Below are 24,785 nucleotides of genomic sequence, written 5' to 3'. Positions count from 1 at the left end.
GACGTGCCTCCGTCACTAAAACCAGATGACATTTATACATTTATAAATATAGATAATATACATTTATTATTAATTATACTCTGTTTATTCTCTTAAATATCATTGGGGACTTCTGGATTTTTTTATGCCTTGATTTTTACTTAAAGCTTTTTTTGAGATGTAAATTAACTTGAAGGATGTTATGTTTAAAATGTCTAAACAAGCATGCTTAGGAGGAAATCAAAGCCACATGACATGTGACATATTACGTAGTTCCAGAAGCGTTCGGCATTATAACTTACCAACAGCAGTGGTTGTCTGCGTAGAGGATTTTTGGAGCAGGTGCCCGGGCGCGCTTGGACCTGGCAGTCAGTCCACGGGCCATTCTCTTGTAGCAGTCTTCAGAGTCTGACGTCATCACAACGGTGGTCACAAATTGACCCCATTCGTTCAAGACACTCGTGAGGAACTGCATTGCTTGGCCGTCACCGTAGATCTTTCTCAGGATCTGCAACACATACAAAACAGAAGACAAAACTGTGATTACTACAGAGTACTTACACAATTCTCTGAATGCCTTTGTGTTCTAAATATGTCATAAATACCTGCTTTGTGGCGTCGATGCACAGGATTTCTCCCGTCACGCATGTGCCACTCATCATGTCCCTGCTGGATGAGCCGCTGCACTTTGCTCATGCTAACTGAGTTAATGCGATCATGGAGCAAGGTTACTGGGCTTCTATCGATGGAGCGCTTTCCACACAGTATGGCTGGAAACATGTGCTGTACTGCTGGAGCCAAATTCATTAGAATCCATGGGCTTGATGCGAGCCAGGTGTACTGCTGCTGGGGGTCCTGATCTCTGCTCACGTCACCTGCTTTTTCCCCGGCATTTCTTACCCTTTCACAGTACGTGCACAGCAGTCTCTCTGACAGGAGAGTGTAAAAGGACTTGAGGCCACAAACCTGTCGTGCAGAAGACGAGTAACCTTTCCTGATAAGAAAGGTGTTTGGAGGGGCGGGGCAGTTGGTGTTTGGGCACCGGATTTTTGCATGCAGAATGCCAACAGGTCGAGAAAAGAAGACAGGTGCAGTGAAAAAGGAAAACATATTTGGAATTGAGCCACCCAAATAGGTCGGAACAGGAGGAGGGTTGAATTCCATCTTGTCCTTCTGCAGTTTCCGCTTGACGATTTCTCCGCTTTTGGTTTTATGTGCTGCGGCTGCTTTATACAATCCATAATCCTCATTTTCCTTCAGCCACCGGACGTCTTGTGGTGGAATGCCCTGGTAGTTCGCTGACGACGGCTGCTCCCAAGTTTTCTGCCAGCCTTCAAGGATGACAGCAGCCTCAGTCGGGCATTGAAAGCTTGACGCTTCCTCCTCCTCCTCCTGCTTGCCTGCCTGAAACAAAAACGCTCAGTGACTCAATGCACATCTAAAGAGGCTGTTGGTTTTTTCATTTGCATTAATGCCACGTCGTTTACTTGGAAATGAAAAAGCTCCTACCTCTGAAAGATGTGCAGCTTTCTCCTCTGCATCACAGGAAACAATCCTTCCGACAGTGGTCAAATGGGTGGAAACGGCTACGTCAGATGAGGCCAAGATGCCCTCTGAGAACAGATCACACGTGAAAAACAATAACACACAGTAGTGCGCTCATATCAGTAAGATGTAGTAATAAAACCGCAAATACCTGCTAGCGTAAAAAGCTCAGCATCTTGGATGTAGCCGGGATTGTCTTGACGGTCAGCAGCAGCAGCACCAGGTGTTTCCTCTTGTTTTTCTTTGTGTTTCTGGGGATGAATATTCCATATTGTTCATGTAGTTATAATGCATGGATTACACACGAACATCCTACATGAGCATCACATTTAAAACAAACCACATGCCTTGTGTTTTGTGTTAAGAGATGCTTACCTGTACTCTCCTGTCCAGGTGAACTGTAATCAAAGGAAACTTCTTCACCAGCTCCAGCAGCCTTTCTTTCTGCCACTTCAAAGCTTCATTTGTTTCTGGGAACACCAGATGCTGTAAGTTTTCAAACTCTTTCTGTCCACCACTAGAGGGCCTTACACTTTTCAAAAAGCAACAGCCCCTCAACTTGCGCTTCTTTTATTCTTCTAATCCTACCTTTCTTTCTTTTTTTATTTTTTTAATACAGAGATAATTCTGTCACGCTGGGGTCAAATTTGTCCAAAAAAGCTCACACATTGTAACAAATATTTTGCCGAATTACAAGCTTAACTCAGACTTAAACCCACAAAGTCTCAGTAGATACCAAATTTGCCAAAAAGGGAAGCAAGTTGCTATTATACTGGCTTAATTCATAATTGGCACCAAAATATCTCAGTATTTGCCAAATTAGCCAAAAAAGCTAACTTCTTCTTTTCCTTTCGGCTTTTCCCTTCAGGGGTCGCCACAGCGAATCAGTTTCCTCCATCTAAGCCTGTCTTCAGCATCCTCCACTCTAACACCAGCCACCTTCATGTCTTCATTCACTGCATCCATAAACCTCCTCTTTGGTCTTCCTCTAGACCTCTTTCCTGGCAGCTCTAGACTCAGCATCCTTCTACCAATATATTCACTGTCTCTCCTCTGAACATGTCCAAACCATCTCAGTCTGAACTCTCTGACTTTATCTCCAAAACCTCTAACATGTGCTGTCCCTCTGATGTTTTCATTCCTGATCCTATCCATCCTGGTCACTCCCAAAGAGAACCTCAGCATCTTCATCTCTGCTACCTCCAGCTCTGCTTCCTGTCTTTTCTTCAGTCCCACTGTTTCTAGTCCAAACAACATGGCTGGTCTCACCACAGTCTTGTACACCTTTCCTTTCATTTGTGCTGAAACTCTTCTGTCACACATCACACCTGACACTTTTCTCCACCCATTCCAACCTGCTTGCACTCTCCTCTTCACTTCTTTTCCACACTCTCCATTACTCTGTACTGTTGACCCTAAATACTTAAACTCCTCCACCTTCTGTATCTCTTCTCCCTGCAACCTCACTCTTCCACTCTGGTTCCTCTCATTCACACACATGTACTCTGTCTTACTGCGGCTAACCTTCATTCCTCTCCTTTCCAGGGTAAACCTCCACCTCTCTAACTCCACCTCCACCTGTTCCCTGCTCTCACAATATCATCTGCAAACATCATAGTCCATGGTGATTCCTGTCTAACCTCATCAGTCAGTCTGTATGGCTCATCAGCTTTATTCCTCTGTAGTTACCACAACTCTGCACATCTCCCTTATTCTTAAAAAAAATGGGCACCATCACACCTCTCCTTCATTCCTCAGGCATTTTCTCACCACCTAAGATCCTGTTGAACAACCCGGTCAGAAACTCCACTGCCATCTCTCCTAGACACTTCCATACCTCCATACCTTCCATACCTTTTTCTGTAGAAAAATGCGCTGCCTTAGGCGGCAGCAAGTAGTAGCGGCTCCTGGCTTTTTTCTTTTTTTTTAAACTTTTTTTTTAATGTATTTTTGCTTATGTACGTTTTTTTTGTGCTTCTTATGGCTCTCTGCATCCACGCCGAGAAGACTCCCTCCTTTTTTAACACTATCGATCAGCTGCTGGATCTAAAACTACCATCCTCCCCAATCGGAGTGAAGCCTCAACTGCCGGAGGAGCTTCGGAAAAGACACCGTGGATGAAGGGCGGGAGTTAAACGGCGAATGAAGAAGCGGCATTTTAAACCCTGTGTTTCCGCGATCATCACGGGGAACGTGATGCTGGAGGCGCTCACACGGACCCAGCGGAAGTATCGGGAGGCCAGTATCATCTGTTTAACCGAAACATGGCCCAACGGACTAATACCAGACTCTAACGTTTCTATCGCGGGATTCCACACTGTGTGAGTGGACCGAGACACCACTGCGAGCAGTAAGAAGAGAGGAGGAGGGCTCGCCGTGCTCGTTAACAACAGGTGGTGCAAACCGGAGCATATCCACGTTAAGAGGAGCGTGTGCAGCCCTGACGTGGAGACAATTGCAATCGGACCCCGCCCCTATTATTTGCTGTGGGAGTTTACAAACGTCATTGCCATCAACCTATACATTCCTCCGGCCGGCAATGCAGAGGCAGCATGTGACGTTATCCACTCGGTCGCTGCGGATCTGCAGACTAAACACCTCGCTGCCTTTATCTTTATCACAGGGGATTTTAATCACGCCCGTCTCTAATTCCACCCTCCCCACATTCCATCAGTACGTACAGTGTACAACGAGAGACAGTAAGACTTTGGATTTGTTGTATGCCAATACCACCAATGCATACACTTCCACTGCACTCCCTCCACTGGGCAGGTCTGACCAAAACCTGGTCCTACTGTCCCCATCATATACCCCTGTGGTGAGGAAGCAACCAGTCACTGTGAGGACTGTGAGGATGTGGTCTGATGGCACCATGGATTGCCTTTGTGATGCTCTGGAATCCACAGACTGGTCTGCTCTGTATGATTCACATGGGGAGGATCTGGATGGACTTGCAAAGTGTGTTTCGGGTTACATTAAGTTCTGCACTGACAATTCCATCCCCACCAAAAAGGTTCGCTGTTACCCTCACAACAAACTCTGGGTGACAAGCGACCTGAAGGCCCCCCTGAATGAAAAGAAGAGGGCCTTTAGAGCCGGAGACCACGCTGAGATCAGGAGGGTTCAGAAAGAATTGAAACATCGTCTGCAGGAATGTAAGGACACCTACAGGGGGAAGCTGGAGGAGAAACTGGAGAGAAGCCGGACCAGAGATGTGTGGAGTGGAATGAGAGCGATCACTGGTTTTCAGGGGAGGGGGAAAGGAGCAGTAGTGGGAGCTGTGGACCGAGCTAACGAGTTCAACCAGTTTTTCAACAGGTTTGACTCCAGCTCCAGCTCCCCCTCCCACTGCTGCCCCCCCACTCCTCCACTGAATGACCATTGCTCTCCTTCACCCCCCCAGTCCCCCTGTCACCTCTGGAGTCTTCTGCCCCCTCCCCTCAGCTGACTTCAAGCACCAACTCCAAAACACCCCCAACCCCCGGACTGGACTATTTATCACATCCAGCCAGGTGAGGAGAGAGCTGGAGAGGCTCAACGAGGGCAAGGCTGCTGGACCCGATGGCATCAGTCCGCGGGTGCTTAAGAACTGTTCCATCCAGCTGTGTGGAGTTCTGCAGCACCTGTTCAACCAGAGCATTTATCTCCAGAGGATCCCAGTGCTCTGGAAGACATCCTGCCTGGTCCCGGTGCCAAAGAAAAACCATCCTGCGGCACCGAGTGACTACAGGCCAATAGCACTGACCTCCCATGTGATAAAGATCATGGAGCTGCCGGTGCTGTCTCACCTCAGACCTCTGGTGAGCCCCTTTCAAGACCCTCTGCAGTTTGCTTATCAGCCCAAGGTTGGGGTTGATGATGCTGTGATACACCTGCTGGAGAGGGCTTACAGCTTCCTGGATGGACTGAACACCACCGTGAGGGTCATGTTCTTCGACTTCTCTTCTGCCTTCAACACCATCCAGCCGAGACTGTTGAGGGCCAAGCTGGAGAACATGCAGGTGGAGACTCCCCTGGTCGCGTGGATTGAGGACTACCTGACAGGTCGACCTCAGTTTGTGAGACTGCAGAGCTGTGTGTCTGACACTCTGATCAACAACACAGGAGCCCCTCAAGGAACTGTGCTGTCTCCATTCCTATTCACCACCTACACTGCTGACTTCCAGTACTGCTCTGAATTCTGTCACCTCCAGAAGTACTCAGATGACGCAGCTATTGTTGGGTGTTTGGAGAACGGACAGGAGGATGAGTACAGGGACCTTGTGGACTGTTTCGTCAGGTGGTGCGAGGAAAATCACCTGCAGCTGAATGTGGCCAAGACAAAGAAGATAGTGGTGCACTTCAGTAGGAGTAAGCCCTCATCCACCCCAGTCTGCATTGGTGGAAAAGATGTTGAGTTTGTCACATCTTACAAGTTTCTGGGTGTCCATCTTGACCATAAACTGGAGTGGTCCACGAACACTGAGGCCGTCTACAAGAAGGCCATGAGCAGGGTGTACTTCCTGAGGCGACTCAGGTCCTTCAACATTTGTAATAGGATGCTCCTCATGTTTTTCCAGTCTGTCATAGCAAGCACCATCTTCTTTGCTGTAGTGTGCTGGGGTGCCGGCATCAAAGGAAAGGACGCCAACAGACTGGACAAACTCATTAAAAAGGCTGGTTCTGTTATTGGTTCCAAGCTAGCCGGCTTAGAGGAAGTGGCGAGAGATAGAATGTTGGCTAAACTGCTGACCATCATTGACAATCCCTCCCACTCTCTTTATGCAACTGTGGACACACTGAGAAGCAGCTTCAGCTGTAGACTGTTGCAGCCCTACTGCTCTACGGAGCGGTACAGGAAGTCATTCCTGCCATCTGCCATTAGGCTATATAACTCCTCCATGTCTAAAAGGTGAAAGGAAAACACCTTGGTGCTTTTTTTTTTTTGGCTCGTTTTACATCTTTGTACATGTGTGTACATAGTCTTTTTCTGCTGCCATGTGTGTACATTTGTTTATATTTATTCTGCTGCTATGACTACTTATATTTATAAGTTGGTTACATTTTATTGATCATTTGAATTTATTGATCTTTTAGCAGTTTAATGGTGTTTTGTGCCTTTCATCATTATTAATTGCTGCTTCTACAACTGAATTTCCCTGCGGGGATAAATAAAGTTGATCTTGAATCTTCTCTTCTTTCTCCACAGGTATATATATCATCAGGACCAAGAGCCTTTCCACTCTTCATTCTCTTCAAAGCCCCTCTCACTTCACCTTTACTAATCTTTCTTACTTCCTGCTCCACAACCGTCACCTCTTCTACTCTTTGTTCTCTCTCATTCTCTTCATTCATCAACTCTTCAAAGTATTCTTTCCATCTTTCCATTACACCACTGACACCTGTCACCACATTACCATCCCTATCCTTGATCACCCTAACCTGCTGCATGTCCTTCCGGTCTCGATCTCTCTGCCTTGCTAGTCTGTACAGGTCAGTCTCTCCCTCCTTACTACCCAATCTAGCATATCAGTCATCATAAGCCCTTTGTTGGCCTTTGACACCTCTACTTTCACCTTACGCTGCATCTCCCTGTACTCCTGTCTACTCTCCTCAGTCCTCTCAGTGTCCCACTTCTTCTTAACTAGTCTCTTACTCCGTATACACTCCTGCACATCCTCATTCCACCACCAAGTCTCCTTATCAACACTCTTTCTTGATGACACTCCAAGTACACTCCTACCTGTCTCCCTGATCACATTAGCTGTAGTTATCCAATCATCTGGGAGTACCTCCTGACCACCCAGAGCCTGTTTCAACTGTTTCTTGAAACTCATGCAACAATCTTCTTCTTTCAGCTTCCACCAGTTTGTCCTCTTCTCTGCATTTACAAATGCAAAAAGAAAAAGAAATCAACTGTTGAATTTCCTGTTTGCTACGGCTAAAATTGCAATCTGGCTCACCAGACGTAATCAGGCAAACTCTGAGGGATGTGTTGATGTCCAACAGATGTTTTATGCTCTTTTAAGATCACGGTTACGTGTGGAATATGCTTATTTCAGAGTGACTGAAAGGCTGGAGGAATTCTCCCAAACCTGGGCTGTAGAGAAAGTTTTGTGTCATGTGACTGCTGATGGGGAACTCCTTTTCTCCTTTTGAACCTCAGAGTTCATGTCATCATTATTTCTTTTCTTTTTTATCATGTGGATTAATTTGTAAATATTAGAATGGTCCAATAAAGGGCATTTTAAAATCAATCAAAATCTTCTCTGCCTTTGCCCTCTCTTTCTTCATCTTCTTCACCACCAGAGTCATTCTACACACCACCATCCTGTGCTGTCTGGAAACACTCTCACCAACCACTACTTTACAGTCACTGATCTCGTTCAGGTTACTCCGTCAACATAAGGTTCAAGGTTCAAGGTCTTTTATTTGCCATGTATGCAACAGCGTACATTGAAGCATATTGGAATTCTTGTGCTGAGCTCTCAGAGTCACTGATTGGGTTAAAGACTAGAGTACAAGATTAAATAGTTTAAAGATCACAAAATATGTACATCTGAAAAAATAACAATAGAAAGTACAGAAGGTTTTTTTTTTTTTAATAGGATGATAAAAAGTACAAAGAGTATAAAAAATAGAATGATAAAAGTACAAAAAAGAGCCATTTGAAGAGTCTCAAATATTGCACTTTGACCAATTCAAGAAGGCACATTGCACATATATTTTTGTGATGTTTCTGTACCACACAGTGATCCCTGTGGTGAGGACGCTCTCGATGAGCCCTCTGTAGGCCTGAGTGAGGGGCCTTTGTTGCAGTCCTGCCTTCCTGAGCAGCCTGAGGAAATAAAGCCTTCGCTGTGCTTTTTTCACCACGGCTTTGGTGTTTGTGGTCCAGCTTAGGTCAGCAGAGACTTGCAGTCCCAAGAATTTGTGGGTGTCTGCCCTCTCCATTTCAGCCCCTCTGATGAGTAGAGGCTGCAAGGGGGAGGATTTTCCCTGAAGTCCAGTATTATTTCCACCGTCTTGTCTGTGTTTAGTATGAGGTCGTTTTCCTCACTGTAGACCAGAACGTGGTCCACCAGGGTCCTGTATGCTGACTCGTCTCCATCTTTGATGAGCCCCAGGATGGTTGTGTCATCCGGATATTTGATGACGACAGTCTCGTCCTGGCTGGAGACACAGTCATGTGTGTAGAGAGTGAAGAGTTTGGGGCTGAGGCAGCAGCCCTGAGGGGTTCCTATGCTGACCCGGAGCTCAGCCGACAGCCGTGCTCCCATTCTCACCGCCTGTGGTCTGTCGGTTAGAAAGTCCAAGATCCAGTTGCAGGTGGGGGTGGGAACTTTGAGGTCTGCCAGTTTCTCGACCAGTCTGCCTGGGCGGATGGTGTTGAATGCAGAGCTGTAATCCAGGAAGAGCATCCTGGCATATGCTCTGCTGCTCTCCAGGTGCTGCAGGGTGTGGTGGAGCGTTATTGCTACTGCATCGTCCACTGATCGGTTGGGGCGATACGCAAATTGGAGGGGGTCAATTGTTTCTGGGACCATGCTGTTGATGCTACCAAGGACTAATTTTTCTAGGCACTTCATGGGGATCGATCTGAGTGCCACCGGCCTGAAGTCGTTCAGGGTGGATGTGTCGGGTCTCTTGGGAACTGGGATGATGGTGGAGGTCTTGAATATAGTGGGTACTACAGATGGGATAGGGACGTGTTGAAGATTTCAGCATACACCCCGGCTAGCTGTTCTCCACAGGTTTTCAGAACCCTGGGATGCACTCCATCAGGTCCTGCTGCCTTGTGGGGGTTCACCTTCTTCTGGGCCTTCAGCACCTGTGTCTGTGTAACCTGCAGGGGGGAGTCGCTGGGATTACGGGGAAACTTTGATGGCGAGTCGGTGTACTGCCTATCAAACCTGGCATAGAAGGCATTCAGGCTGTCTGGAAGGGTTTCGTCCGGCGGGGTCAGAGGTTGCTGTGTTCTTTTGTAGTTTGTGACAGACTGGATTCCCTGCCACATACTGCGTGTGTTGTGGCTGAGGTAGTAGCCTTCAATTTTCTTGGAGTAATCCCGTTTCGCTGCTCTGATGGATTTCTGCAGCTCATACCGTGCTTACTTGTATTCCATTGGATCTCCAGTCTTGAAGGCCTCCCTCTTTTTCTTCATTGTTTCCTTTACGTCCCCATTGAACCAGGGCTTCTGGTTGGGAAACGTGAGCACGGTCCTGGGGGGAGCACAGATGGAGGTGCACCAACTGATGTAGTCGCTGATTGTCTCCGTGTATTCATGAAGGTAGTTAGTAGCCTATTTGAAGGTGCACCAGTCTGTGGCCTCGAAGCAGCCCTGCAGAGTGGCTCGTGAGCTCTCAGTCCAGGTGCTAATGGTTCTGACTGAAACTGGTTTTGAGTTCAGTCTTTTATTGTAAATCGGTTTGAGCAGAATTGCTAAGTGGTCAGACTTTCCAAAGTGGGGTTGTGGCCCAGCAGAAAAGGCATTTTTAACGTTACTGTAGCGGTGGTCCAATATTTTATTTCCCCGTGTGGGAAAGTTCACAAACTGTTGCATTTTTGGCATGGTTTCTCTGAGGTTGCAGTGGTTGAAATCTCCAGCGATGATAAAAGCTGCATCAGGATATGTGTTTTCATGTGCACTGATCATGTCATGTAGCTCCCCCAGTGCAGCCTCCTTTTTAGCAGAGGGGGGGATGTACACAACGCTCACAATGATACACTGCAGTTCTCTGGGTAAATAAAATGGCCTCAGCTTTAAAGTGATATATTCCACGTTCTCAGAGCATGACTTTGAGATAATCTTACAGTCAGTACACCAGGATTGTTTCACGAAGGCGGCCGTTCCTCCTCCACTAGTCTTACCGCTCTCCTCTGCACGTCGGTCCACTCTGAAAACTGTGTAGCCATCCAATGCGACCGCCTCGTCGGGTGTCCTCTCCCCCAGCCATGTTTCACATAAGCACAGAATGGAACAATCTCGCGTGTTCCTTTGCGTAGAAATCCGGGCTTGAATCTCGTCCATCTTATTTTCCAGTGACTGGACGTTAGCAGACAGTACGATCAGGAGAGTTAGCCTTCCATTTCTAGCTAGGCGCCGCAGCCTTCGGGCCGCTCCTCCCCGCCTGCCGCATCTCCACGTTGGCCTGGTGTTTTCCTGAGAGCCCCTTGTCGGAGGCCGGCCCAGCAGCCGTTCCACGTTGCCTGTAAGCTCCGGGAAGGCTTCCAGCACATCCGGGTCGAGGACTCCATAGTTGCTGCTTTTTCTCAGTTTTAGCAGGATCGTTCGATCATAAGTGAATTTTTCATCCAGACATTTAACTTGGGATAAGATAGAAGGAGAAGAGAAAAGTAAAAAAAAAAGTAAAACAAAGAAGTGCACTCCGAGACCTCCGCGACGTCACCCTCCGGGGAGCGCAGCCACATAAATAATATGTATTCATCACTTCATCAAGATCCAACCAGAACTTCTCCTTCTCTTCCAGCTCACAACACTCCTAACAAACTCCTCCTTTAGGATAACTCCTACTCCATTTCTCTTCCCATCTCCCCCATGATAGAACAACTTGAACCCCTCTACGAACCCGCCTTCCTCCTCTCCTTCTTCCACCAACAGTAGTCCAATTTCCACCGGCACCCTGTCGGTGAACAGCGCCGATGGCGGTTGTTGTTAACCCGGACCTCGACCGATCCAGTATGGATTTCGTAGGTCTGATTCGCACATTTGATTTGGCAAAGATTTTACGTCAGATGCCTTTCCTGACACAACCCTCTGTATTTATACGGGCTTGGGACCGGCAAAATGAGACCCTGGCTTGGGGCCCCTCCTGGCTACAACGTACTCCAAGTAACTAAGCTTATGCCAAGACCAAAGTTTTTATTCACTTTATCTTTTTGGTAACTGTCATGCATTTTCTTTTAACTAGTTTGAAGCTTGTCACCATTTGTGTTTTTTATTTTTCAAACTGATTGAACGATTCCCTTTGACACTAAACTCCAGTGAACTTTAAATCCAGCATGCTTTTTTTGATGACTATCTACTGTTTTTGGCTGTGAAAACCCAGCTGACCACCAGAATTTCAGCCGCATCTGGTCGTAAGCTCCAGAAGAGTCTTTGACCGTCCTCTTACACCCTGTGCCAAAGCTGCTGATGCTTTCGTTTGTCTCGTTGGCCCAGGAAAAACACCTTTGTCTGGTTAGTTTTGTCTGAAAGTCCAGTCAAGGTCAAGCTTTGAGCCACCGTGGTGAGGACACCCTCCCAGCAAAACTATTGCGGTTTGATGTGGTCATAAAAGCAAATTTCATTTATCCAGACAAGTGTCCTGAACAGTTTAATGTAATTGTTTTCTTTAGATTACAATTTTTCTCTTACACCTTACTTTGCTCATCCACTGACTTTCATGCACATTCATACACACAAACATACACTATATTGATTTTCTTTTTTTCTTTTTGTATATATTTTTATGCTTATCTCTTAATAAATAAAGGCAGTCGTCCATCTTGTTCTTTCTTTGTGATTAGGTCCCTTCAGAAAATAATTTACTTCCTGAAGTGTTGAGATTGATATTGAAGATTGCTCTTTTATCAATTTTAAGATAAAATTGATAAACTTTCATCACTGAGTAAGTTTTCATACCTTACAGAAGGTGGTGCCCCTTAACGAGACAAAGTCAAATTCTTCATTGAGTTTGACACCTAACACGCTGTAGACTTCTGTGATAAAACCATATGGATGGAATTAATAATAAAACACAATGAATGGAAAACTACTACAAAACTACATTAAGTAAACTCATGTTTTTTAATACAAAAGTTTATTGAGTAGGAAGTTTCCACATCAGACCTTGGCTGCTGTAAAACCTTTTGGTTTTTCCAGCACCACAACACACAAGCGCAGAGCGCTGCATGCATGCTCCTCTTGCAGCTCAGGCTACTTCATGCTGTAGTTCACCTCAAATATACAACTGTTGTGTGCATAGAATGCTTCTGCTATAAATCATTTTATATTTAGGCTTTAAGGTGAGTTTTTATGCAGTTAAAATGTGACGAAAGCACTGAATATATGAGCCAAAGGCGGCTTTATGAGCACAAATTGTCGTTCTCCAGAGAAGTCTCAGAGGAGTCATCTGCTGGCACAGACACCTTCACCAACAATGTCAAAGGCTCTGTTGTTACACTTGATCAGGCCCATCTGACAGAGGTTCACTGAGAGGGTGGTGTGGCTCACTGACATCCTCACGCAGAACATCTCTCCTTCATATCCAGCACACTCACGGGGCTTTTTGCAGGAGCACTGCTTAGTAGCTGAGGAAAGATATTCATGTGTTTCATTTCAAATAAAAATAAGACTCATATCTACACATTTCAGGATGCCTGACTTTGCTGAAGCAATCGGACTCACCTGAGCAAGTCTCCCAATCGTAGCAAGTGTCCAGTCCACAGGGAGTGTGAATGGAGCTCTTGGAGGACATCTGGGCTCTGAACTTGGCCAGCTCCAGTTTGGATGAATCATCTGGATCGCATGCACCCTCGCTGACAAAGAAAATTGGGTCACCGTGGCAACGGCCGGCATGGAAGGAGCAGAGGGACATTGAAACATTGACGCTGAGATCCACATTCAGGACACAGAGGGCCTCTGGTTCAGATCTGTACACACACAGACACACCCGTTTTGGGTCAGAGTGGGATAAAACAGTTATTGTGGATGCTTCCAAAATTATATTTTAAAAATTAAAGTTCTGGAGATATAAAAATACAGGAGTAAAATGCAGTTAAATGCTATTTTCTCCAACATCATTGCTGTGTTTCATCCATGTATGAATCACTTTGTTTTCATTATTTGTAAAAGAAATGTCTGGTAACAGAGTGTAAGAGAATATTTTTAAATAAATTCTAATTCCATTTTACTCTTATATGTAACCTTTCAATGAAGCTCTGTAACCTTTGAATGAACCTTGTGTGCTCATTAACACGTGCCTCTGAATGCATTCTCAGATATTTAAGACAGTCTGCAGCTTGTTAGAATTCCAACTTGGGCAGTGTTTGATGTAAGACAGATTTGAATTGTCCTCTGTGAAAGAAATTGTTTTATACTTATCATTGTCTAAATGTATTTTAAAATGCTAACCCTAGCTGTATCCTACAGATGACCATTTCACCTTTTAGGAACAAATGCAAGTGCCTTCTCCTGCTTCTTTTCCCAAGCTAAGATGAAAGGGTTTACAATACACCGTCTCCAGCAGGAGGGCACGATGCTGATTGAATGTAAACATTCCCAAATGGTTCCTAAATGACATCCTCCTTAACCCAGGGATGTACAGGCATAAATAACATGTTGACCCCGAGACAAATGCAGAAAGCAGAGGCCTCTGAGATAATGATCAGCCAAGAATCATGTGACATGTCCTGACCATTTCTTTGAAGGTGGCTTGACCAGCCCTATAAAAGGCTTGGGTCCCGTCAGTTCGGTGGAACCCTCTAACAGAGCTTCCCTACACGCTCACGTGCACCGCGTGTGTTATTATTCTGATTTTGTTATTAAACACTTGTGTCAATCTTAAGATGTGTCTGTCCCTCTATTGGATTCCACATTTTTCCACAACAAGAGGGTAGTAAAACAACCAGGTATAAATATTAATCTGCCATGCGGAACCGCCGCAGAGGCCTCCCACGCCAGAGAGCGGAAATACACAGGAGCACAGAGAGTCCAGGCCCCAGCCCGGCCAGCCAGAAGAGCAGCCCCCTACCACACCAGGAGGGCCTGCACAAGCCCCCATTTTGTACCCTTTTGTAATTTGTCATGAGATGAACTCAAAGATCTGAAACATTTTTTACATACACAAAAGAACCATTTCTATTGTTTTGTGTACATAAATCTTTTGTTCACAAATCTGTCTAAATCTGTGTTAACTTCTCCTTTACTGAGGTAATCTATTACATTTTTTTCAGTTTTAAAAAAAAAATAATTTTTTTTCCCAGGATGGTGGTGAAGGAGTTTGGATTCAGTTGTGAGGATTCCCCCATTTTATTTTAACCATGAGATCTTAGAAAACTGTATTGCACTGTGTCTAAGAGGACCAATGAAAAATAAGAGAAAACAGATTCAAACTTGAGAGCAGAGACAATTTATTTCTAAACCCAAATTTAAAATAATCATATGTTTTGGTCTTTGAATGAAAGTGGGTGTTCTTATTAAGGTTGAAGGGTTTACTCAATCACAGCCAATCCTCTACAAACTTAGATTAGTTTTTAAAATGTATGTAATGGGGAGGGCATTAGGACCCAGGAGGTCGGTGGTCAGCTGCCCTCTCCCATCGGAGAGTAGTTCCGGGGTTGCCAGGAACTGTATAAAGGGCCCGGGGAATGATGCGTTTCCGTGTTTGACGTCACCGGCAGTGTTGTTACCAAAGGCAGCCCCACGGAGGAGAACAGCTGAGTGCAGGGCCACCGTCAAGTCGACCTTGCCATTTGTGTGTGCCCCCCGCCTTCGTCATAAGCGTGCCACAAAGGCAGCGTATGTGGAGCTTCCACACAGATTTGGTTGGGAGATTTGTCACCATTGGAGAACCCACAGATGTCCACACGATTGAACAGAGGAAGGGATTTTTAAATGATGTATTCATGTGCTGTCATGCCTGTCACTGTTTTTTTATCCCCACTGCTCGCTTTTATTTTTTTTATCTCTTTTATCTTTTTTTAATGTGTTTTGTTTGGGGTATTTTTAACCCCTTTTTTACACTTGGCACTTTTAAACCTTAGCCGACATTTTAGACAGTGGTTTTAAACAGTAACCTGGTGCTGTGCAGGATTGTGGATTATATTTGCTGTGCTGTCCTCTCGTTTTTATTAAGCATGTTGTGTTTTATTTGAGGGACAATTGTGTGTTTTTTTAAAGTTATCCTGTCACAGCCCAGCTCTTGAAAAAGCTACTGTGCGGCCCAGTTCCTTGTGTTTTAATAAATCTTTTTGTTACACCAGCTACTGCCTCATCCAGTTAATTCTGGAAGCCTGCACTTAGTGTGTGTAGCTAGCACCCTTTCCTACCACAAGGGGTTGCTGACTACTACATGTATTTAACCTTTATTTTACCAAGAGGATCAATTGAGAAATAATTATCATTTACAATGATGACCTGGCAAGAAGGACCAGCAAATGTAAAACCAGAAAAAAAAAAAAAATCAAAGACCAATACACTTTAAGCCACGAGAAACACACATTTTTAAATGACAGCAGTGACATTAAAACAGCCTCTGAGGAGAAAGGGATCAACAAGTACAATGATATTGCTGGACCTCAGATGGTAACTATTGTTAGAACATTCCAGGAGGTTAGAGGGGTATTGGGATGTCTTTTCCATTAGGGCTTTGTGAATGAGAAGGTACCAGTGATAAAGTCGCCTAGTGTGGAGGAAGGGCCAACCTATCAGTTTATGCAGTTCACAATTATCACTCATAATTGTGAACTGCATAAACTGATAAGGTGCACCAGTGAAAAAACGGATGGCTGAGTGAAAAAGAACGGCAAGCCTGTTGATAGCACACTTGGGAGCTAATGTATAGATAACATCACCATTTTATAGATAGCATCACCATAGATTTATTGAAAATAAAATATTGGAAACCCTTAATAAATTGAATTTTGCATATACTGTACTTGTAGAGCTTTCTACCTTCCTCAAAGGCCCATAGCGGTTTATATTTTAACATTTTGGAGGCACAAAGCATCACACATTCACACACTGATGGTGGCTCCACTGCCGGACACTGGAGTCAACCTATAACCACTAGAGGCAAAGTGTCTTGCTCGAGGACGCTTCAACATGTGGTAGACCACCCTACCTCTGCAACACGGTCACCTAATGTAAATTCTGTACAGAATAAGGCACCTCTGCTTCTTAGGCTAAAATGTTGCTGTAAATTTTCAATGATTGTGCTTCTGACTTTAGTCGCCCTCCGAGAGAGACCCAGATATCATTGGGTTTTTATCTGGTGAAGTAACCCAGGATGCTCGGCTGCAGACAAGAGAGCCCTGCAGATGGTGATTAACTCTGCCAGCTCTCACTATGTATTTTATTTATTTTTAATTACCTTTATTTAACCAGCGAACTGTTGAGATTAAAAATCTGTTTCAAAGCAGAGCCAAACATAAAATCAATGATTCACCTGCTGCTCTCAGGCCGGTAGTACAGATCTCACAAGGCTCGCACCAACAAAACAGTGTCTTCCACAGAGCAGTCAAAATATTAACCTAAAAATAATAATAATAATTTGTAACAACTGTAAGCGAACCAAATCATGTGAAATTTTTAGTAGCTTGGGAAGTGCAGAAATGTAACAATGTCAATGTGAAATACATTTTTTTAATTTTATTTATTTATTTTTTACATATTTTGGTCTTTATGTTTTTCCTTCTATATTTATATTTTATTTTATTCAACTTTAAAATTTATACAACTGGAGTGCACTAATATTTTTGTTGTGTCACAATATTCTTTAAAAAAAATGACATTAGGCATTTTTCTAAATATGTGTAGCTGTCCATGTGAAGAGAAGTTTAAAAAGTGGGAGGACCAAGAGAAAGAAAAAGGTGAAGAACCAGGTGAGGAAGTTAGCAGGAAGGAGACACTTTGCTGTTAAACTCAGAGTTTATTCACACTTTGGTGCTTGATTTTAAAGTCATTGTTTTGGTGAATTTAGTTTGTTTGAGAAGTCTTTCTAGACTTTCGTCTCCTGAGGGGATGAGCACTCCTAAAGTCACAGTCCCAGCCTTTTAAATAGAAGTTCTATCATGATGGTGTTTTACAGACAGACACAAACTAAAGGACTCACAGGCAGCTTTCTCGATCATCGCACGCACAGCCGGATCCCTTCTGCTTTTGTCCCGGACCACATGGACCACTAGGACCCACCGGAACCTCTGAAGGTGGAAAATAAATCAAATACATTTTCTTCTCTGATTAGAAAAAAATGACAAATCCACTTTAACGTTTGACTGGGAAACATCCACAAGGACTGGAAACCCAAACTGCAGCAGGAAACCGCACCGTCGGTGCAGCGCAGGTCAGCAGGTACTGAGGGCTCCCAGGTGAGGCTGCTGGTGCATTTGTAGAAACCTTGTGGTATCGGCATTAGGCTGGGTTCATTACAGTTTAAACCAACTGAATCCCCAACTTTGTAGGCTTCACTAATCGGGAACAGTGTCATGGTGTCGGGGACTTGTGGAGGATCACAGTAGTTTCCTAAAAAGAAATCACAGTTTAGACTTATTCATTAATGATTATTTACATTATCATTTTACATACATTTTAAAGGTGAAGCAGTAACACTTTATATGAGATGCTGCAAAATAATTAATATAATGCTGACAAAGATAGTTAATACAGTTGTGAAGCTTGTACATAGTTTATTAATGTAGCCTTTGTAGACAATGGTCTCACTTTAAATCTTAATCATTTTTACTAAATATGTTAATAAATCTTATTTGGCCCCAGGGCCGGATGGGTTTCCTGCTGAGTTTTGCAAAGAATTCTTGAACAGCTGGCAGAAACGTTTTATAAAATAGTTCATTTATCAAGGAAAGCCAATCACTACCACCCAATATGAATTCAGCAAATATAATCCTACTTCTCAAACCAAAGAAAGATCCCGCAATTCCTTCCAGCTATTGCCCTATTTCATTGATCAATACAGACATAAAAATTATTTGTAAAGCTTTAGCATAGACAATAGAAAAAAATTACTCCCCACATAATTCACCATGAACAGATTGGATTTATTAAAGGTAGACACTCGAGTGACAATATCCGCAGGCTTGTTAATGTAATGGACTTTGCCACTATTAAAAAGCAGGAAATGAGCATACTTTCGTTGGATGCTGAAAAAGAATTTGAAAGAGTCAACTGGAAGTTTTTCATGGCTGCCCTCTATAAGTTTGGGTTTGGGGAATCATTCATTAATTGGATTACGATATTGTATCTTAACCCAAATGCTTCAGTTAGAACAGACAAACAGACGTCCAGCAGGTTTTTTCTTGGAAGAGAAACTAGACAGGGTTGTCCACTCTCCCCCTCTGCAGCAATAAGACAGAATGAGAACATTAAAGGAATTAAACCAAAACATGGTAATAATAAAATTAGTCTATGCAGATGACATATTACTTTTTTTATGTAAATCATGTTCTATAAGTGAAACGATGACAATCATTAATGAATACTCCTCCATCTCAGACTATTCAATTAATTGGTTTTATTATCACAAAACAGTAATGGTGAGCAAACACTCTCAATATCAGTCAAATCAGGCAATATCAAAAAATGTTATGCTTTTTTATGTGTGTCGCCGTTGTATTTGTAGTTAAAGTTTTATAGCCATAAAATAGTAATTGAGGGTTGGATTGATTCAGATGGACCACTACTGAAGGCCTAGGTGTGAAATGCGCGGCCCGCCACTGCATAGGTATGAGATCTCTCCCATGACAGAGGTGGGCAAAGGTGGACAGGATTTTATGTCTGCCATGGACACCAGTGAACATAAAAAAAAAATCCTTGACAAAAAAAAGTTCAGTGCGCTATCTTGTGGAGTGCAAATGACCCCACTTTAATGTAAACAGACCTATGGTATGGCCCCTTTAAAACAATGAAAGATAAAAATATGTAGAAAAATTAAGGTAAAATCAATATGCTACCTGTGTTGTTTTATGGGACATAGTTTTTGCAGAGTTCATCAGAAATTCACCTCTCAGTTTATTGGGACAATTGGCAGGGTGCAACCCCCATTCGCATCACCCATAATTGAGAGCCCTCTTTTTATTCTCTCCCACTAACTTACAGGCCCTCACACCACCAAGCTAAAATGCGAGCAATGTTGGAGCTATCCAGTCCTACAGTTTAGGTCCAGATTCCAGCTCAGACGAGGAAAACAAAGGCGTTCATGGATCTATTTATTTGCAAGGGGGCACATCAGACCGGAGCGAAGCAGGGAGCTTCTGACCCTCCCAGCATATTTTCTGTGTAACACATACAACTTTTTCAAACGTAATTCTCCTGATTCACATCAATTTGAATAAAGAAATACTCAAAAATGTAGTTTTAATCTTAATTGCTTTAAGATATTCCTGTATGATAAGAAAAAATGCTACAAGAACATGTTAAAAACAGCATTTTCCTGGGTCTTTGCAGGCAAAGAACGAGTGAAAGAATCCACTGGCTGCTGAACTGTTAAATGGCTAATGACTGGCACTCAGGATTTATAACCCATTCATGTTCAATTAGCAAAAGACAAATCTATGTATATAAGTATAAAATATATTACAAAAAAAAAAAAAAAAAAAAAAAAAAACAGAAGAAAAACTAAAAACTGAAAACCACAAGAGGGATTTTGGGGAAAAAGTGGATATTTCCATCAACTGAAAGAATGTGGGACTGTTAGAACTAAAAACAGAAATAGGAGAACATATCTGCACACTTGTGCATTGACTCACTGTAACACCTCCCACTGGGTGGAGACCAGCTTCCATCAGAACGACAGTTGATGAACTGAAAGCCTTCCAGCTCAAACCCTGTGAAACACCTGAACTCCTCGTCCTCCCCGACATCGTAGTACGGTTTGGCTTTCTGAGCAGAGAGTCATTACAATACTTACTGGAACCCCAGTGAACAGAATCAGAGCAGATCAGGAATATGTGTTTACCCTGAGGAAGCTGTTGGGGGGTCTATGTGGTCTCAGACAGCCCCTCACACCGGGTGGCAGCTCATCCCTCCAGCCCACAGTGAAATCGTCATCATTGTCGCAGGAGTCTTGTCTGGAGGAGAAAATTGACTCTGAACATCCACAAGGAAATGCACATCTTTATAATATTGTTTTGAGTGAACTTTGACCTCACACATCCAGATGTTTAACTGAAAAAACAGAGATTAGATTCCCGTTCCTCCATGATGATACATGCATAACTTAAGTGCTGCAGTGAAGCTGTTCTTTACTTCTCAAAGAGGGAGATGTGGCATGTCTCCTCCTGTTTATCTGGACCCTGACATGGTTCTCCTCCTTTAATCGGAGAGGGATTGTCACAGTGCCTTATCCGATTCCTCTTCATGGTGACTCCACAGCTGCTCCAGGACCCCCAGCAGCTCCAGTATCCATCCACTGCCTCTATTGACATCACACAACAAAGCAGGGGTCCATTGATCTGTCAAGCAAAGGTTGTGGGTCCCCGGCCAAAAAAAAAAAAAAATAAAAGTACAGAAAAATGCTCTAGAATTTTTCTTTACAGTTCAGAATTATTTTAAGAAAAGTTACATCCTCCCCTCACCCCAAATCCACTGAAAAACTAGTTTTAGCAATAGGTGCTAGAACAGGGGTCACCAACCTGGTCCCCCCAAGGACCACATAAGGTGCCCTCAGGTCTCTTCTAAAAATAGCACAACTCCCTTGTGAGCTGTGTCTCAAATAAAATTTTATTCTATTATAATTTTTTAAATGACACTTGTATTTACATAGATTTAAAAAAATAAAACATCTTAAAAATATGATACATGAACTTTAGATCAGTTTACGTGACCTCTGACCCACTCCAGTTCAAAGATCACTAATTTAGTTAAAAATGCTTCAGATTTGGTCTTTAGTTCAAAATACGACAAGATTTGATTAAAAATGTGTACATTGATTTTTCTTTAGCATCACATAATTGGTAAATATGGTACAACATAGTGAAAATGGGACATTTTTCTTATGAAATCTAAGAGATGATCTGAAAATGTAACAATTACTGACAGTAATAATGTGCTAAATATTGATATCCATCTCCTAGCTTGTTTTCATTGTTGATAATTATGGTGAGAAATCCGTGTCTTCACATAGAGGAGTATCATTATTCATTATTAATAATGTAGAACTAACTATAACTAAGCAAAATCTGTCATTTCAGATTGGTAGCCCTTCGTATGACTTAGTATCATGAAGTATCTTTCAGTTTCAGAAAGGTTGGTGACCCCTGTGGAAGAAGCTCCTTACTTTCACATGCACTCCCATTACCTGCCCAGCACAGGTGAGCAAACACCTGTTGATTTGAGTCTTAGACGTGACATATTGTAGTTAGGGGGGAAATAGGTAAAACAATTAAGATTTGCCTGATGACGAAAATAAAGAAAATGTAAATATTTACGGTGACCTTTGAGATTTAGTAATGTACTCTCAACCTTTAAAAAAAAAATAAAATAAATAAAACTTTATTTGTAAAATAGTACTTTTCAAAGCACTTTACAAATAAAACCAAAACCTGGGAAGAAACATTTAACTCAAATCAACCACCCCCCTCCCCCTCTTTTATTACACACCCTATGAGCCCTCACAGTATGAGTATGAGTAAAGCATGGCTGTAATTAAATGCTCACAAAAATTAAAGGAACACTTTTTTTATCGGGCCTGGCATGAATTGAATTAAACTTGTCTGATAATTTTCTTGTTGGTTAATCAGCTGAGGGCCCCGTTAATCAATTTCAGCTGTATTGGTGTTCATGGAATTAACAACAGGTGCACTTCAGTGGCAACAATTAGAAAACCCTCAAAACAGGACTGGTGTTACATGTGGAGGTCATTTCAAGTTTCTCCCTCTTGATCTTTTTTGGCTGGTTTTCCACTCATGCTGATTTTGGCTTGATAATTATCTCTACTGGCAGTATGAGGCGATTCGTTAACCCTACAGAAGTTGAACAGGTTGTCCAACTTCTCCAGGATGGCACATCCACACGTGCTGCAGCAAGAAGGTTTAATGTGTCTCCCAGCACAATCTCCAGAACATGGAGGAGATTTCAGGAGACTGCTGGTTATTCTGGGAGAGCTGGACAGGGCCGTAGAAGGTCCTCAACCCCTCAGCAGGACCCATACCTGCTCCTTTGTGCAAGGCGGAACAGGCTGAGCACTGCTCGTGCCCTATAGAATGACCTCCAGAGGGCCACTGGTGCGAATGTCTCTATCCAAACAATCAGGAGCAGACTTCATGAAGGTGGCCTGAGGGCCCCACGTCCTGTAGTGGGCCCTGTGCTCACTGCCCAGCACCATGGAGCTCGACTGGCATTTGCTCAATAACACCAGAATTGGCAAGTCCACCACTGGCGCACTGTACTTTTCACAGACGAGAGCAGGTTCACCCTGAGCACCTGTGAAAGACGTGAAAGAGTCTGGAGAAGACAAGGAGAACGATATGCTGCCTGCATTGTGGTTCAACATGACAGGTTTGGTGGTGGGTCAGTGTTGGTCTGGGGAGGCATATCCATGGAGGGACGCACAGACCTCTACTGCCTAGGAAATGGTGCTCTGACTGCCATCTAGATGAAATCCTTAAACCCATTGTCAGACCCTACGCTGGTGCAGTAGGTCCTGGTTTCCTCCTAATGCACGACAATGCCCGGCCTCATGTGGCAAGAGTATGCAGGCAGTACCTGGAGGATGAAGGAATTGAAACAATTGAATGGCCTTCACCATCCCCTGACTTAAACCCAATAGAACATCTCTGGGACATTATGTTTGGGTCCATTAGGCGCCACCAGGTTGCTCATAAGACTGTACAACAGCTCAGGGATGCCCTCACACAGATCTGGGAGGAAATGCCACAAGACACTATCCGTCGTCTCATGAGGAGCATGCCGCCATGTTGTCAAGCATCCATACAAGCTGGTGGGGGCCACACAAGATACTGAAAAGCATTTTGAGTTGCAGAAATTAATTTTCTGAAAAAATGGACTAGCCTGCCACATCTTCATTTCAGTCTGATTTTATGGTGTCTGCACACTTGAGCCTCTGTAGGCTGAAAACTTGTATTTCCATTAAGAGACTTGGCATCCTTTTGTTCCTAAGACACTGACTTGTCATTATTTGTATAGATATCCAACTTCATATTGAGATCTGATCTATCTGTGTTTCTTTAAGTGCTTCTTTAATTTTTGTGTGCGGTATATTTGAACCTTCAGGCTTGGTTCAATCGCCAAGGACAGTAGATCAGAAAATTGGCAAAAACTTCCATTCGTGCTTTAAGTTGGTACCAAAACAGATGTAGAAAATTAAATATTCATTTTTGAAAATTATTACCAACTTAGCTTATTAAAAAACAAAAAAAGAAGAAAAATTGCATTTATGATTGGTGCATAAATACAGGCACTGTGGAGGACTCAAATGTTCAATGTTAGATCAATGTAAAAAAGCAATCTGACGCAGTGTTTCACAATTTAGCCATTGGGCGCGGAAAGGTTGACGCGGTGAGTCAACCAATCAGGGACTCATGTTCAGGCACATGACATTTTAAATAAGGAGTCTGTAACCTGCGGCTCTAGAATCCCATGCGGCTCTTTTTCCCCTCCATTATGGCTCTCTGTTTAAAGAGAAATGAAAACAAGTAATTGTAAAGTAATTGTAAAGTAAAGTCTAAGTGAGTAAGTAGTACAATGTAAAAAAGCTAATTGAAATAACCCATTCACAAACTGCTTATCAGGAGTCGAACTAAAATGTTTTGACAGATGTTTGAGCTCCATGTACCACGTAAGATCAATTGGTGGTCAATAAGCACAACCGGCACATTTTCTATTTTAGAAAATATTCAAGGATTTTAAGTGCTCCTTACAGAATATAGTAACGGTCAGTTAAATAGCTCTGATTTAATTTAGGTAAGTTAGATAAGCAAATTTTCTTGTTCTATCATGGTGGAGATGGGAAGAGAAATGGACTAGGAGTTATCTTAAAGGAGAAGTTTGTAGGAGTGTTGTGGACGTAAAAAAAGTGTCAGATAGAGTGATGAGTCTGAAGATGGGTTAGGGTGGAGGGTGTGATGTTCAGTGTTGTCAGTGGGTATGCCCCACGGGTAGGATGTGACCTGAAAGAGAAGGAGAAGTTCTGGTTGGATCTTGATGAAGTGATGATGAACATCCCTGGAAATGAGAGAGTTGTCATTGGTGCAGATTTCAATGGTCATGTTGGTGCAGGAAACCGAGGTGATGAGGAGGTGATGGGCAGGTTTGGTATCCAGGAGTGTAATGTAGGACAGATGGTGGTTGATTTTGCAAAAAAGATGGAAATGGCGATAGTGAATACATACTTTGAGAAAAGACAGGAACATAGAGTGACCTATAAGAGTGGAGGTAGAAGCACACAGATAGACTAAATTCTTGTGTAGACGGTGTAATCTGAAGGAGATCAGTGCCTGTAAAGTAGGGCTGGGAATCACTGGGTACCTCACGATACGATACGATACGCGATACATGGCTCACGATATCGATAATATCGCGATAC

General features: G+C 43.3%; 1 protein-coding gene across 2 annotated transcripts in view; it reads right to left on the bottom strand.

The window, feature by feature from the left end:
* Positions 1-12,309: 12,309 nt before the first annotated feature.
* LOC112139833 (complement component C6) overlaps positions 12,310-24,785 on the bottom strand; it is a 61,107-nt gene continuing 48,631 nt past the window's right edge. For both annotated transcript variants that reach the window (XM_024262668.2, XM_024262669.2), the window contains exons 12-18: positions 20,489-20,657; positions 20,199-20,310; positions 19,990-20,122; positions 17,555-17,749; positions 17,340-17,427; positions 12,914-13,158; positions 12,310-12,816 (exon numbers count right to left, since the gene is read on the bottom strand). In XM_024262668.2, the coding sequence (XP_024118436.1) occupies positions 12,635-12,816; positions 12,914-13,158; positions 17,340-17,427; positions 17,555-17,749; positions 19,990-20,122; positions 20,199-20,310; positions 20,489-20,657 (1,124 nt within the window). In that variant the 3' untranslated portion in view covers positions 12,310-12,634. The remainder of the gene's footprint in view (positions 12,817-12,913; positions 13,159-17,339; positions 17,428-17,554; positions 17,750-19,989; positions 20,123-20,198; positions 20,311-20,488; positions 20,658-24,785) is intronic.

This window comes from Oryzias melastigma, linkage group LG12, assembly GCF_002922805.2.
Source record: "Oryzias melastigma strain HK-1 linkage group LG12, ASM292280v2, whole genome shotgun sequence".
In the NCBI taxonomy this organism is placed as follows: Eukaryota; Metazoa; Chordata; class Actinopteri; order Beloniformes; family Adrianichthyidae; genus Oryzias; species Oryzias melastigma.
This window is presented reverse-complemented; position numbering and strand designations above follow the sequence as displayed.